This window comes from Heptranchias perlo, chromosome 16 (genome assembly GCF_035084215.1).
Source record: "Heptranchias perlo isolate sHepPer1 chromosome 16, sHepPer1.hap1, whole genome shotgun sequence".
NCBI classification, from domain to species: Eukaryota; Metazoa; Chordata; class Chondrichthyes; order Hexanchiformes; family Hexanchidae; genus Heptranchias; species Heptranchias perlo.
In genome coordinates this window covers 48,166,703-48,181,120 of record NC_090340.1, presented here as the reverse complement: position 1 = coordinate 48,181,120, position 14,418 = coordinate 48,166,703, and the positions used below count along the sequence as shown (strand labels likewise).

General features: G+C 41.8%; 1 protein-coding gene across 1 annotated transcript in view; it reads right to left on the bottom strand.

Moving 5' to 3' along the window:
* Positions 1-14,418, bottom strand: part of vps9d1 (VPS9 domain containing 1) — a 77,602-nt gene that overhangs the window by 33,228 nt on the left and 29,956 nt on the right. Inside the window, exons 10-12 of the mRNA XM_067998086.1 lie at positions 10,238-10,830; positions 5,027-5,156; positions 2,706-2,911 (exon numbers count right to left, since the gene is read on the bottom strand). Coding sequence (XP_067854187.1) covers positions 2,706-2,911; positions 5,027-5,156; positions 10,238-10,830 — 929 coding nt within the window. The remainder of the gene's footprint in view (positions 1-2,705; positions 2,912-5,026; positions 5,157-10,237; positions 10,831-14,418) is intronic.

Genomic DNA, 14,418 nt, shown 5'->3' with positions numbered 1-14,418 from the left:
GGTAGAGGTTGCGGGTATGGGAGGTGCTGTCGAAGAAGCCTTGGTGAGTTGCTGCAGTGCATCCTGTGGATGGTACACACTGCAGCCACTGTGCGTCGGTGGTGAAGGGAGTGAATGTTTAGGGTGGTTGATGGGGTGCCAATCAAGTGGGCTGCTTTGTCCTGGATGTTGTCGAGCTTCTTGAGTGTTGTTGGAGCTGCACTCATCCAGGCAAGGGGAGAGTATTCCATCACACTCCTGACTTGTGCCTTGTAGATGGTGGAAAGGCTTTGGGGAGTCCGGAGGTGAGTCACTCGCTGCAGAATACCCAGCCTCTGACCTGCTCTTGTAGCCACAGTATTTATATGGCTGGTCCAGTTAAGTTTCTGGTCAATGGTGACCCCCAGGATGTTGCTGGTGGTGGATTCGGCGATGGAAATGCCGTTGAATGTCAAGGGGAGGTGGTTAGACTCTCTCTTGTTGGAGATGGTCATTGCCTGGCACTTGTCTGGCATGAATGTTACTTGTCACTTATCAGCCCAAGCCTGGATGTCCAGGTCTCGCTGCATGCGGGCTCGGACTGCTTCATTATTTGAGGGGTTGCGAATGGAACTGAACACTGTGCAACCATTAGCGGACATCCCCATTTCTGACCTTATGATGGAGGGAAGGTCATTGATGAAGCAGCTGAAGATGGTTGGGCCGAGGACACTGCCCTGAGGAACTCCTGCAGCAATGCCCTGGGGCTGTGATGATTGGCCTCCAACAACCACTACCATCTTCCTTTGTGCTAGGTATGACTCCAGTCACTGGAGAGATTTCCCCGATTCCCATTGACTTCAATTTTACTAGGGCTCCTTGGTGCCACACTCGGTCAAATGCTGCCCTGATGTCAAGGGCAGTCACTCTCACCTCACCGCTGGAATTCAGCTTTTTGTCCATGTTTGGACCAAGGCTGTAATGAGGTCTGGAGCCGAGTGGTTCTGGCAGAACCCAAACTGAGCATCAGTGAGCAGGTTACTGGGGAATAAGTGCCGCTTGATAGCACTGTCAACGACACCTTCCATCACTTTGCTGATGATTGAGAGTAGACTGATGGGGCAGTAATTGGCCGGATTTGTCCTGCTTTTTATGGACAGGGCATACCTGGGCAATTTTCCACGTTGTCGGGTAGATGCCAGTGTTGTAGCTGTACTGGAACAGCTTGGCTAGAGGCGCAGCTAGTTCTGGAGCACAAGTCTTCAGCACTACAGCTGGGATGTTATCGGGGCCCACAGCCTTTGCTGTATCCAGTGCACTCAGCCGTTTCTTGATATTACGTGGAATGAATCAAATTGGCTCAAGACTGGCTTCTGTGATGGTGTGGATATCGGGAGGAGGTCGAGATGGATCATCCACTTGGCACTTCTGGCTGAAGATGGTTGCAAACGCTTCAGCCTTGTCTTTTGCACTCACGTGTTGGACTCTGCCATCATTGAAGATGGGGATGTTTGCAGAGCCTCCTCCTCCTGTTAGTTGTTTAATTGCCCACCACCATTCACGACTGGATGCGGCATGACTGCAGAGCTTTGATCTGATCCGTTGGTTGTGGAATCGCTTAGCTCTGTCTATAGCATGTTCCTTCCACTGTTTAGCATGCATGTGGTCCTGAGTTGTAGCGTCACCAGGTTGGCACCTCATTTTTAGGTATGCCTGGTGCTGCTCCTGGCATGCTCTTCTGCACTCCTCATTGAACCAGGGTTGATCCCTTGGCTTGTTGGTAATGGTAGAGTGAGGAATATGCTGGGCCATGAGGTTACATATTGTGCTGGAATACAATTCTGCTGCTGCTGGTGGCCCACAGCGCCTCATGGATGCCCAGTTTTGAGCTGCTAGATCTGTTCTGAATCTATCCCATTTAGCACGGCGATAGTGCCACACAACACGTTGGATGGTGTCCTCTACTTATACATCATGTATTGCAAAATATCTTTTTTTAATGTCTTTGATTTCTCTCATTATGCCTTCTATTACTTATATTGCTTGTGCCATTTAACCTTCTCCTGCTTTCCACTTAAGCACGTCATTCTATTTCTTTTCCCGTGTGTGTATGTGTTTGTGTTTTCCTCTCCCCCTTCCATTTATTCTGTTCATCTGTAAGGTCTTCTAGTTCTTATAAGGGGTGTAAGGCTGAAATGTTAACTTGTTCTGTCCACAGATGCTGCCTGACCTGCTGAGTGTTTCCAGCATTTTCTGTTTTTATTTCAGATTTCCAGCATCTGCAGTATTTTGATTTTTGTTAAGATTTTACAAATGGTTAATTTGTAACTTCAAAGGACAAAAGTTAAATTTTTGGTAATATAAAGCATAGAGCAAGATGGACAAGAGCAGCAGGTACATGGGAACAACACCACCTGCACGTTCCCCTCCAAGTCACACACCATCCCGTCTTGGAAATATATCGCCGTTCCTTCATTGTCGCTGGCTCAAAATCCTGGACCTCCCTTCCTAACAGCACTGTGGGAGAACCGTCACCACACGGACTGCAGCGGTTCAAGAAGGCGGCTCACCACCACCTTCTCAAGGGCAATTAGGGATGGGCAATAAATGCCGGCCTCGCCAGCGACGCCCACATCCCATGAACGAATAAAAAAAAAATCTAATTCAACCGTAGGGAGGGTAGCCATCCAGTGAGAGAACTGGATTTCATGAATTTCAGTAAATATATATTTCTAAAAAATGCTTACCAATACATTCAAGTTTTTTTTGTGGACAATATTCTTTGGTTATTAACCTTAGCTCTTGCACTGCCACTTCATAAGGGTAGGAATCACTTGAGGAAGCAGATTCCTTGGGAAAGAGCTTAGCTGTAACACCAACATCTGCTGGGCCAGCTGTCCTGTATAACTTCATGCTCTTGTCGAGTGCTACTTCCCTCTGTACATTCACTTTTCTAAAAGAAAACAGAATGAATGTTACAACATATTTCACCATACTGTGCGTGGTGAAACTTCTTAGTCACTTACATTATTCTAGGAAGGATGCCAATGCATTTAGAACCTACCCTCATTCTGACACAATGAATGTATTTGTTTAAGGCAATTTTCAGAACACCTGGATCCAAGCAGATCATAATGGTAGCCCTGCCTGATTCTAAATGACCAGAATGCAGCTATATACTGCACATAGATGATGGTCAATTAATCAATCCAGTTTGGGATCCGAAAGAAACTCCATTAGAAATCCAAAGTCGAGCTCAGGCTAACAGACATTTGCCATAATAGTAACTCAACTAGACTGGAATTGAACAAGTCCAGAAGATGTGGAAGAGACTACCAAATCCTTCACAGCCTTTCTAAAATGTGGCAGGTTGACAGCCGTTTCAAGTGTGAAGGTAAATAGTTGTGTGAGACATGCATTATTTTAGACACACAGCAGGCAAAGGCAGGATGCATGAACTGTTAAAGAAATAGCTCCACTGCTCATCTAAAATGTTACAATCAATGTCTGTCTCCAAAGCCAAATTTCTTATCGGAAGATGATTTGTCTTAAAGAGGGACATTGATTTGCCCCGTAAAAGCAAAATAGCTAAGTCAGCAAAATTCCTGTCAAACGTGACACATCCAAGACAAAGTAATCCGCTTGATTGGCACTTCATCAACTAGCCTAAACATCCATCCCTAAACCACCGCCATACCGTGGTTGCAACGTGTACTATCTACAGCATGCACTGCAGCGACTCGCCAAGGCCTCTTTGGCAGCACCTCCCAAATTTGTGATCTCCACCAACCTAGAAGGACAAGGGCAGCAAGTGCATGGGAACACCATCACCTTTAAGTTCTCCTCCAAGTCATACACCATCCTGACTTGGATCTTCATCATTGCTGGGTCAAAATCCTGGACCCTTCACCACATGGATTGCAGTGGTTCAAGAAGAACGCCAACCACCACCTTCTCAAGAGCAACTAGGGGATGGGCACCAAATGTGGGCCTTGCCAGCGACGCCCACATTCAGAGAATAAATATTAAAAAAAAGTGGATATGTCTAACACCACAGATGAAAAGAAATGTTGGTATGATGAATTTGCTAATGACTCCTACATATACATGGCAATGTGAACAGCTGTTTTGGATGAGTGGACATGTTGGGATGGTGCGCAGCATAGGATTGCTTGTATAAGTCTATTCCATAGCACTGAAAATGTGGAGTTAATTTTGTGAAGAATCTGATCATATTTTTTCCCCTCCTCTCCACTAAACATTTGCTGCAACACAAAACATGCAGTACAATTGGGAGCAGAGGAAATCACAAGTGTTTATGTAGTTGACAAGACAAGCCCTGAAGTCTCAATGTTATAGAGCACATATGCTGTAGGAAATTCCCTTGATGCACATTATCCTAGCTTATCCCCAACAGAGAATCCTGTAACCATATTTATTCCTTCTTCCTCTTCATCATCATCATCATCTTGTAATGACATAGTACCTTTAATGTAGAAAAACTTCCCATGGTGCTTTACAGAGGTGCAAGGTGAAACAGACACAAGGGCAAAGAAGATTAGGAAGGGTGGCCAAAAACTTGGTGAAGTCGGTGGGTTTTAAAAAAGATGCTAAAGGAGGACATTGAGGTGGAGAGGTTTAGGAAGGGAATTCCAGAGCATGGGGCTGATGCAGCTGAAAGCATGGCCACCAGTGATGGAGCAAAGGGAGAACATATAGCCTCAACACTTGAGTTTGAAGTAATGGATACATACTATAAAAACCTGTATTTTCTATTACCATTTTGGTAAAAAGACATCATACCAATATATGTCAGTTTTTGTTGAAAAAAAGTAATAAAATCATGTATGAAGATATAACTTGTATAGCAAATATTATAGTACACAGTATTTTGAATTCCAAAATGCATTTGCATTTTACCAAGATAACATACAAGAAAACAATTTTGGTAACCACATTCAGCTCAACTACACCAAAAAAATGCTTTGTTCTGCTTTCAAAAACTTATTTTTTCCAAATTAAAAATTCAGATTTCCATTCATTTTAAGACCTATATGTAACACAATACCTAAACAGAGCCAAAAGGAACATCCAGATAGGTTGGAACAAAGTCTCCTCAATACTGGCCAAACACTGGTCTTTTCCAGTCGCAGTGTTGAGAGGTTCAAAAGCCAGAATACACAAGGACAGTAATCTGTCTGTAAAAAAAAGAGCAGACAAGAATGTTAAAGCAAAATGATATCCAGCCAAGCTGAAAAGACAATATCTAGTTTATATGTAACTTACAGTGTTCAAATTTAGAGAATCTCAGTAAATTTACACTGGTGACTTTCATACCGTCAATACTGCATAATAGTAATTGCAATGGTTCCCCTACATCTATGAAGACCCAGCTTGGAATTTAAATCAAGGCGTAAACAAATTGTCCATATTTATAAGGTTCATTTATCTGAATCCTGCTACGTAACAACAACTTGCATTTATTTAGTGCTTTTAACATAGAAAAACGTCCCACGAAACTGGGACCACTTCAAAAAAGCATTTAATAAAAGTTTCAGACAAAAGGCTACTAGTTAAGCTAAAAGCAGCAGTATTGGGATTAAAAAAAATTGGATGTAGGGTAGAAAGCAGCAGTTTCTAATTTGAGGAGTTATATCAGGATGGGGCAGAGGGGAGTACTAAATGTGGTGGTCCCACAGATCCACGTGGGAGAGTGCTACTACTGAGCCAAGATGTGAAACAATATGGTGCCAACCGTGTTAATAAAAGGGTTAATGAACAATGTTAGAGGTACTAAGACAGTAAACAGTACAGGTCTGAAGGGCCTTCTTCATCCAGACATGTTTGGTGTGAAGAGTTTCCTGATATGAGTCTAAAATTTACCTTTTACTGGTTGAACCTGTATTCCCTTGTCCTACTCTCACAGTTTAGCTTAAAGTCATTTTCTATACTGTTTAGTACCTCTAACACTGTTCTTTAACACTTTTATTAACATAATTGGCACCATATTGTTCCACATCTTGGCTCAGTAGTAGCTCTCTCGCCTCCGAGTCAAAAGGTCATGGGTTCAAACCCCAGTCCTTGAGCACATAATGGTTGGCATAAGGCTGGCACTCCAGTACAGTACTGAGGGAGTGCTACACTGTCGGAGCTGTTGTCTTTAATGAGATGCTAAACCAAAGTCCTGTCTTCACATTCAGGTGGATGGAAAAGCATCCACCTGAATGGCATTATTGAAAGAAGAGCAGGGAAGTTCTCCTAGTGTCCTGGCCAATATTTATCCTTCAATCAACAGCACTAAAACAGATTATCTGGTCTTTTATCTCATTTCTGTTGTGCGACATTGCTGTGCACAAATTGGCTACGAAACACTTTGGGGTGTTCCAAGGTTGTGAAAGGCACTATATAAATACAAGTTCTTTCACTTTTCCTGAGCAACTTGGATTCAGAAACTCATGTGACAGCTCATAAATGACTAAATATGGGTTGGAACAATGGCACAAAAAAGTAACATGGGCAAATGTAATGTACAGCAAAAGGAAGAATAAAATGGGCAGCATAAATGAATGTTGTCAAAGTAGCTAAGGATCATGTTGAAAGAAAACTAGGGATTCTAACAGACTCAGTGCACAACATGTCCAACCACAAAGCAAATAGAATACTGAACTGTATAGTCAAAACACTAGACCACAAGTTGTACGAAGTTGTGCACAAATTGTACAGTGCTATGGTCAGATCACCATGTCTAGTCCTGGTGGCCAAATCAGATATTTAATCCCTGAAGATAGTTCAGAGAACAGCAATGAGGCTGATCCCTAGGTCAGAGGACTGAGCTATGAGGAAAGGCTGGAGAAACACGGACTTTGCAGCATGGAAAGAGGGCAATTGAGAGGTGATCTAATAGAGGTACTAAGATAGTAAACAGTACTGAAAATTGCTTGAAACTAAACCGTGAGAGTAGGACAACAGAATACAGGTTCAACCAGTAAAAGGTAAATTTTAGACTCATATCAGGAAGTTCTTCATACCAAAGAGTGATGAACACGCTAGTAATAAGTACAGTGTTGGAGGTGAAAACCCTGGAATCATTTAAGAAACAATTAGATCCTGCAGTGGGCGAGGGATAATTGTAAAATCTTTCTGGATGAATGAGCTAGGTCAGTCCGAAGGGCCTTCTTTATCCAGATTTTTTTTGTGAAATACATTTTTTTGTCAAAATTTAATTTAAATCCATATAGCTGAAACCACACTGACATCTAGTGGTTAGTTTTGTTTCACATTTAATTTATGTAATTCCAGTATTTCCTCAGTGTCCTCCTTGTACCTGACAGACCAACAACAATGTCAATCCTGGCTTTTATTAACACTATTCATATCAAAAACTCTCCTCTTTAAACCCCTTTCTCTTGATTTTAAGAAGAAGTTGATCTTGAAAATAAGGGATACAGATTTTTATGCAACTCCCAGCAGAATAACTAGCAATTATTCAGCATAACAAAAATAGGTTGCAAGACATTTACATTGAGCTTATCTAAAACATTTTAATTTTCTCTTCTTGCTCCACTTCCTCCTAGGACCTCAATTAAAAATGATGTTGTTCAGTCTCAAATGTCCCCGTAACATTAGAAAAATCAGACCCACTAACTTAAAATCTCAACTCTATTATCTAATTTGCAGCAAATTTACATCCATCTAGATTACGAAAATTTGTGTCTAATATCATTAATACTGTAAGCCTGCAATAGTGAGCCTGTAAAACATGAAACAATCAGATCCCCATAAAAACACACAGGGCAACTATGTTGGATATTGCACCTGCCTTAGTTATTCCCTGGGGAAAAAATAAAGTCAGAAGCATGTTGCAGCTCCAGGTGATATCTGACTTATTAATTTTTGAAGTTTGCAATTGTGCATAACGAAAGCAAAACAAGACGGCAACTACACCAGATTTCGTGCAAGTGTACAACAAATCATAACCCAGCTACAAAGTGGAAAAGAGGAATTAATATGAGAGAAAAGCAAAGAGAGAGAAAAGCAAAGAGAAAGAAAGAAAGGAAAGAATGATAACTAGAGAACAAAAGAAATAAACTGTATTTACATAGTGCCTTTCACAACCTTGGGATGCCCCAAAGCACTTCACAGCCAATAAAGCACTTTTGAAGTGTAGTCACTGTTGTAAAGTAGATAAATACAACAGTCAAATTGTGCACAGCAAAGTCCCACAAATGGAAATGGGATAAATTACCAGGTAATCTGTTTTTTGTTGGTTGGGAGACAAATGTTGGCCAGGACAATAAGAGAAGTCTCCATCTCGTCTTTGAATAGTACCATGGGATCTTTTACATCTGTCTGAGCAGGCAGATGGTGCCACCTTTACAATATTTTATTGTAAAGATGGCACCTCCAACATGGGGCCTGAACTGACAACTTTCTGACTTAGAGGCGAGAGTGCTACCACTAAGCCAAGACTAGCACCTGAGAGAGAAAGAACAAAAATAGAGAAAGAGAGAGAACAAAAGAAAATAAAGGAAGAAATAAAAAGACTGCAATAAAGAGAAAGAAAAAGAAAGAGCATGCATGCACAAGAGCGAGAAAGAAGATCACAGAGGGAGATGTTTGGAGGCAGAGGGAGTATCCTCGGAGATCGAATCACTCCAATTCCAATTATGGTGTATTGAGTACCATCACCAGCAGCACGAAGAAATAACAACCTAAAACTATTTATATATGTCACTGAAGATAAACTGGTATTATACATAAATACATAAACAATTAAAACTATGAATCAATGTCAACAGAAATTGTTAAATGTAAAGAATTGGATGGAAGGATTTATTATAAATACAGGCTATATATGTATGCAGACAGTGGATAGCTCCAGTGATGGCTGTGATATATCCCCATGAAATACAAAAGATGTTTACCCGGAGACTGCACTACACATGGTATAAATCAAAACTATTGCTTTTTTAAAAAACGGATGCAAATTTATTTTCCAGGTCTCTGTGACTGAAACATAAAAGATTAACTATTTAATAAGTTTGATTCATTGAGAGACACACTAAATAAGTAGGGCTGTGAATGAACAGCAGTAAATAATCCAAAAAAAAGAGTTCATCTGTCACATCACTATACATGTCCTGGTTATTCTGCAGATTGAAAGCTGGATAAGTTGCAATATAGGCCTCGATTTTTACAGGGGGTGGGTAAGGTGCATGGGAGCCTGGTATCGGGCGACAAACCCAGCAATGTCGGGGACATGGAGGCCCTGCCGATCTTAATGGTAGGGCCTCATTTGAATAAATATTTGCAGAGTCCTTCCTGACACCCGGCCAGATTGACTACCTGGCCGGCGGGTGGGAGTGGGCATCTGGTGGCAGGAGGCCACAGCCGGGGAGCCGTGTTAATGGTCCCCGGCAGTCAGTGAGGGGTTGGGGGAGAAGGCCCTGGGGACGTTCCGGAGGTGTGAGAGAAGGCCCTGGGGACGATTGGGAGGGGGGAGAGAAGGCCCTGGGGATGGTCGGGAGGGGGGAAAAGAAGGCCCTGGGGACGATCGGGGTGGGGGGGGGAACAGTGGAGCCAGGAACAAGGGATGCCCAAGGCTTCCATGTGAGATCTGGAGGAGCAATCCGGCCCACAAGAAAACCTAAAATAGAATTTTAAAACTTACCTTCCGGGCCTCTTCTGGCTTCCAGCTCTCGACAGGAACATAGGAACAGGAATAGGCCATTCAGCCCCTCGAGCCTGTTCCGCCATTCAACGAGATCATAGCTGATCTGTGACCTAACTCCATATATGGGAAGCTGTCACTGCTCCCTCACTCAGGCCATCAACTAAAATTGCAGATCAGGTCCTGGTGACATCATCAGACCCAATCTGCATATTTAAAGTAGGTCTTCCTGCGGGTGTTATGCTCGCCTGCTCAAAAGAGCAGGTTAAGATCGGGACACGGCGGGAGGCAGCAGGATCAGAGTGGGGTAAGTGACTGGTCTTATATTAACTGCCCCCCAGCCGGGGGCAGGGGGCATCAGGCGGGGGCAATTAAAATCGGTGCCATAGTGTAGTATATACCAACTGAATTGTAGATTTTGAAACTCTGCTGATGTAAACCTGGTGCATTACACTAGTAACAATGCAAAAATACATGCCAGTATTACCCAGTAGCAGAATTCACAGCGACTTTCCCCATTCTGACCACCAAATCTCCTCGCCACAGCATGCACTGGAACCACAGAACAGTTACAACCAGTCAAAGGTGTGGAGGGAATGAGTACATTACCTATTGAATTATGTACATCTGTTACAATAGTCTTCAGGTGATTTTGCAATGGAATATCTTCCATTTGGTGAAGAAGTTCAGTGTTTGTCATCTGCATCAAGTTACTTGTAATGCTTCCCGGTTGTTGCTCAAACTTCATTACGTAGTGTTCTAAATCTTCAAAGGGGCTGTCTTTGTCAGCCATCGAATCTGGCGTAACAATCGTCGTAGTGTTGATTTGTTGATCTGCAACATTTTGTGCCAGTCCTCTCTGCTCACTAGTATCTGAGCTAGTATTATGCTGTTCAGTGAATGCCACTGAGCTAACAGAGGAACTATGTCTTAATCCACCATTATTCATTTTATTGTGATCTTGAATGGACCCCAAACAACATGCACTTTTGGAAGACTTTAACCTGCTTCCCTTGTTGAGTGATGATGTTACATCTGTCTTCATTGAACAATGGGAAGGGGTTGTGTACAGTCCTGTGCCTACACCCAGATCTGTGACGCTAGACAGGTCAGAAAAATGCTTATTCACAATAGGATAGAGCTTGCTGTAGATCCTACACTGTAGTTTCTTCAGTAGTTGGAAGATTGGATATTCTGAACAGCTACAGAATGAAACAGATTGACGAAAAACAAAATTAATTCACAACTGCTGTTGGGAAGAGGGGGAAAAAAACAACCTGGATAAACATATACCTGAGCTAAGCTCAGAGTTTTACTGCATAATTCTCACTTTACAAAATCCTGAACCCTGCAGACTTTTATTCAGAAGTAACTACATTAAGAACAAGAATCTTCCAATTAACAATCCTTGATAAAAGTATTTAAGATAAACATGAAAAACAATTATAAAAACTATCTTCAAATTAAATCACAGTTCACTTCACATGAATTATATCAGTACTGGAAATAGAAATGAATTTTCAGGCATGCCATTTACATAACTTTTAAAAGCCATTTATTCCCTCAATGATTATTGATTCAATGATATATATCTTCAAGAAACATTGATGCATAATAGTTGTGGGGTGGGGTGTAGAGTTTCTTAAATTTTTTAAAAGTTGATTAGATTTCTATGAGGTGTAAACATCCTGGGGGTCACCATTGACCAGAAACTTAACTGGGCCAGCCACATAAATACTGTGGCTACGAGAGCAGGTCAGAGGCTGGGTATTCTGCGGCGAGTGACTCACCTCCTGACTCCCCAAAGCCTTTCCACCATCTACAAGGCACAAGTCAGGAGTGTGATGGAATACTCTCCACTTGCCTGGATGAGTGCAGCTCCAACAACACTCAAGAAGCTCGACACCATCCAAGATAAAGCAGCCCGCTTGATTGGCACCCCATCCACCACCCTAAACATTCACTCCCTTCACCGCCGGCGCACTGTGGCTGCAGTGTGCACCATCCACAGGATGCACTGCAACAACTCGCCAAGGCTTCTTCGACAGCACCTCCCAAACCCGCGACCTCTACCACCTAGAAGGACAAGGGCAGCAGGCGCATGGGAACAACACCACCTGCACGTTCCCCTCCAAGTCACACACCATCCCGACTTGGAAATATATCGCCGTTCCTTCATTGTCGCTGGGTCAAAATCCTGGAACTCCCTTCCTAACAGCACTGTGGGAGAACCGTCACCACACGGACTGCAGCGGTTCAAGAAGGCGGCTCACCACCACCTTCTCGAGGGCAATTAGGGATGGGCAATAAATGCCGGCCTTGCCAGCGACGCCCACATCCCGTGAACGAATTAAAAAAAAACATTTGTTCAACTATCCCAAGAGAGGGTCCAGAAGCAAATTTTAAACAAATATATCAAACAGTGAATTCTTTGACATTATCATAGTGATATTTCATTATCAATATAAAAGGGCATTTGTGTGAACAAAACTGAATCAGGGAATGTTCCAATATAAACAATCACAAGTGAATAAATAGTCAAAGTGAATCATGCTGAATTTTTTTTTTAAATCAGTGTTTTGTCAACACCCAAAAACACTCTTGTAAATGGCATGAATGATACAGTTTTCAAACAAATGATAAATGGTCCCTCTGTGCCGAGAAGAATTAAATATTAACATTCTTGTAGTAAGGATAGCCTTCCAGCAAATGAGTTCTTGTGCTGAAATTGGAATTGGTTTCACACTTTAAAAAGTTGTGTGACACTGTGTACAGTGTCAACAAATTAGAGTCAGTCCCTGGATAGTCAGTCCTTGGAAATCCTCGGTAAAATTATAAAGCCAATGACTAGCACTCACAAGCACCCAAACTGAGGATCAACTGCAAAAGATTACACCAAGGCAGGCCACAGTTAGGCCACTTTTCAAAAGTCTGTGGAAAACAGTAAAATAGCTTGTAGAGTGAAACATAAATCCCTCCATAAATTATTTTCAAGGAAAGTATTTAGAAATTTTCTTTTGCAGCCTTTGTTCAGCAGATTAAGTATCACACTCTAAGTAATCTATTTTTGAAATGTTGCTTACAAATACTTTTTAAAACTAAAGTTAGTGTTATCTGATCTCCCCTGATGCCTAGTGTGGTACTAAGACATACAGATCAGAAGACCTCGGATTTAAAGCCCAGTTTGTGTTACATTAGCTAATTAGTCTCTCAACGCCACAAAACTAGCGGGTAGATGGTTCATTGAGGATTCTGCTCCTGATCACCATCAAGTAACTCTTACTGGAGTGTGTGTGTGTGTGTGTGTGTGTGTGTGTGTGTGTGTGTGTGTGGGGGGGGGGGGGGGGGGTGGGGGGGTGTGTGTGGTGGTGGGGGGGGGGGGGAAGTTGAAGATAGGATCAGGCTTGCCTCTGATATATATGGTTGAACAGCTTGCAGACACTCACCATCTTGGCTCACATGTTAAGAATGACCATTTAGGTGAGGTATCAGAGGACTGCAGCATCCCAGCAATAGCCAAAGACAGGAGAGAAGAAAACTGGAAAAAAAAATTGTTTTGGACTGCAGCATACTTTATTATGTACATCCTGAGGTGTCTAAAAGATTGTGGGAAAGAAGTTAGACATTCTACTCAATAGGATGTACTTAAAGTACAGCTAAAAGGTTTATAATTTTGCTAAAAAACCTTGCAATTGTAGTTTGGACTTGTCCACTGCATGTTTTCAAAACAGAGTCCCAACACCTTAAGGGTTATCATGAGAAGTTCCAGGAGGGTACTTGAACTAAATAGATTTCGGAATTTTTCTATATTTGGTGACTTATTGGCACATTATTTGTGTTGCTGTTTGCAAATAAAAACTGACATGTTTTCCTTTGGATAGTTGATATGGTCTTTCTGAAATTAGGACAGGAGGTCCTTGAAAGTGTGCCAATATTTGCAACCACACAGAAGGAAATATATTTTGGAAAGCATGATTGTACAAATGGATCAGTATTTTGCTCTTTTCAGATGGTGCCATATTCTAGATTTCTCCCTCTTTCCTGAGTTCATGCTGGGTACATTTCCACCAACAGAGGATTAAGGAAATTAAACTATTCTGCTTTTACATAGTTCCTAGTTGTTGGTGTGCCCTGAGATCTTAAAGAGTCCATATATCTGTCCACAGTTTGGGTGCAGTCCTATGCTTATGTGGGTGGGAGAGGAGGAAAGTGTATGGGAAAAAAAACCCTAGACATCTTTAATTCATCTGATGGGTAGTTTGCTAGGTATAACATTTCTGCAGCATGTCGGCTCGAAATTTGATTACTGTAACGTATCCGTGAAAATCAGTTTAAAAAAATTGTTGCAAATCTTCCTTGCAAGAAAAGAAAACTTAAAAATGATGAATTAGAAAATAAGAGTGGCACTTTTGCAGAATTATACTGATCTTATGTGGTGCTCCATCTAGTGGCCTGCCTAAGAACAGACCAGTCCAAAAGAAAAATAGAACTGACCAACCAACTGAGTTTTATTCTGTCTTGCTTCGTGGAGGCTGGTTGTCTGAAGGTGAGAATTCATATTTAGAATTTGGAAGGCTGCAATAGTGAATATCAAGCATGAAGCTCAATACTGAATTATGGTCCTCCAATGATCTATTCTTCCAGATATTGGCAATAATCTTGCAGTTATAAGCTATTTATAATAACAGTTATAAATAATCTTTATCTTTAATGGTGAATTGTACAGAAAAATTACTATGAGGGTTGCAACAGTTCCAATGTCTTCAAGGGTATTCTGTTAAACAAAAATA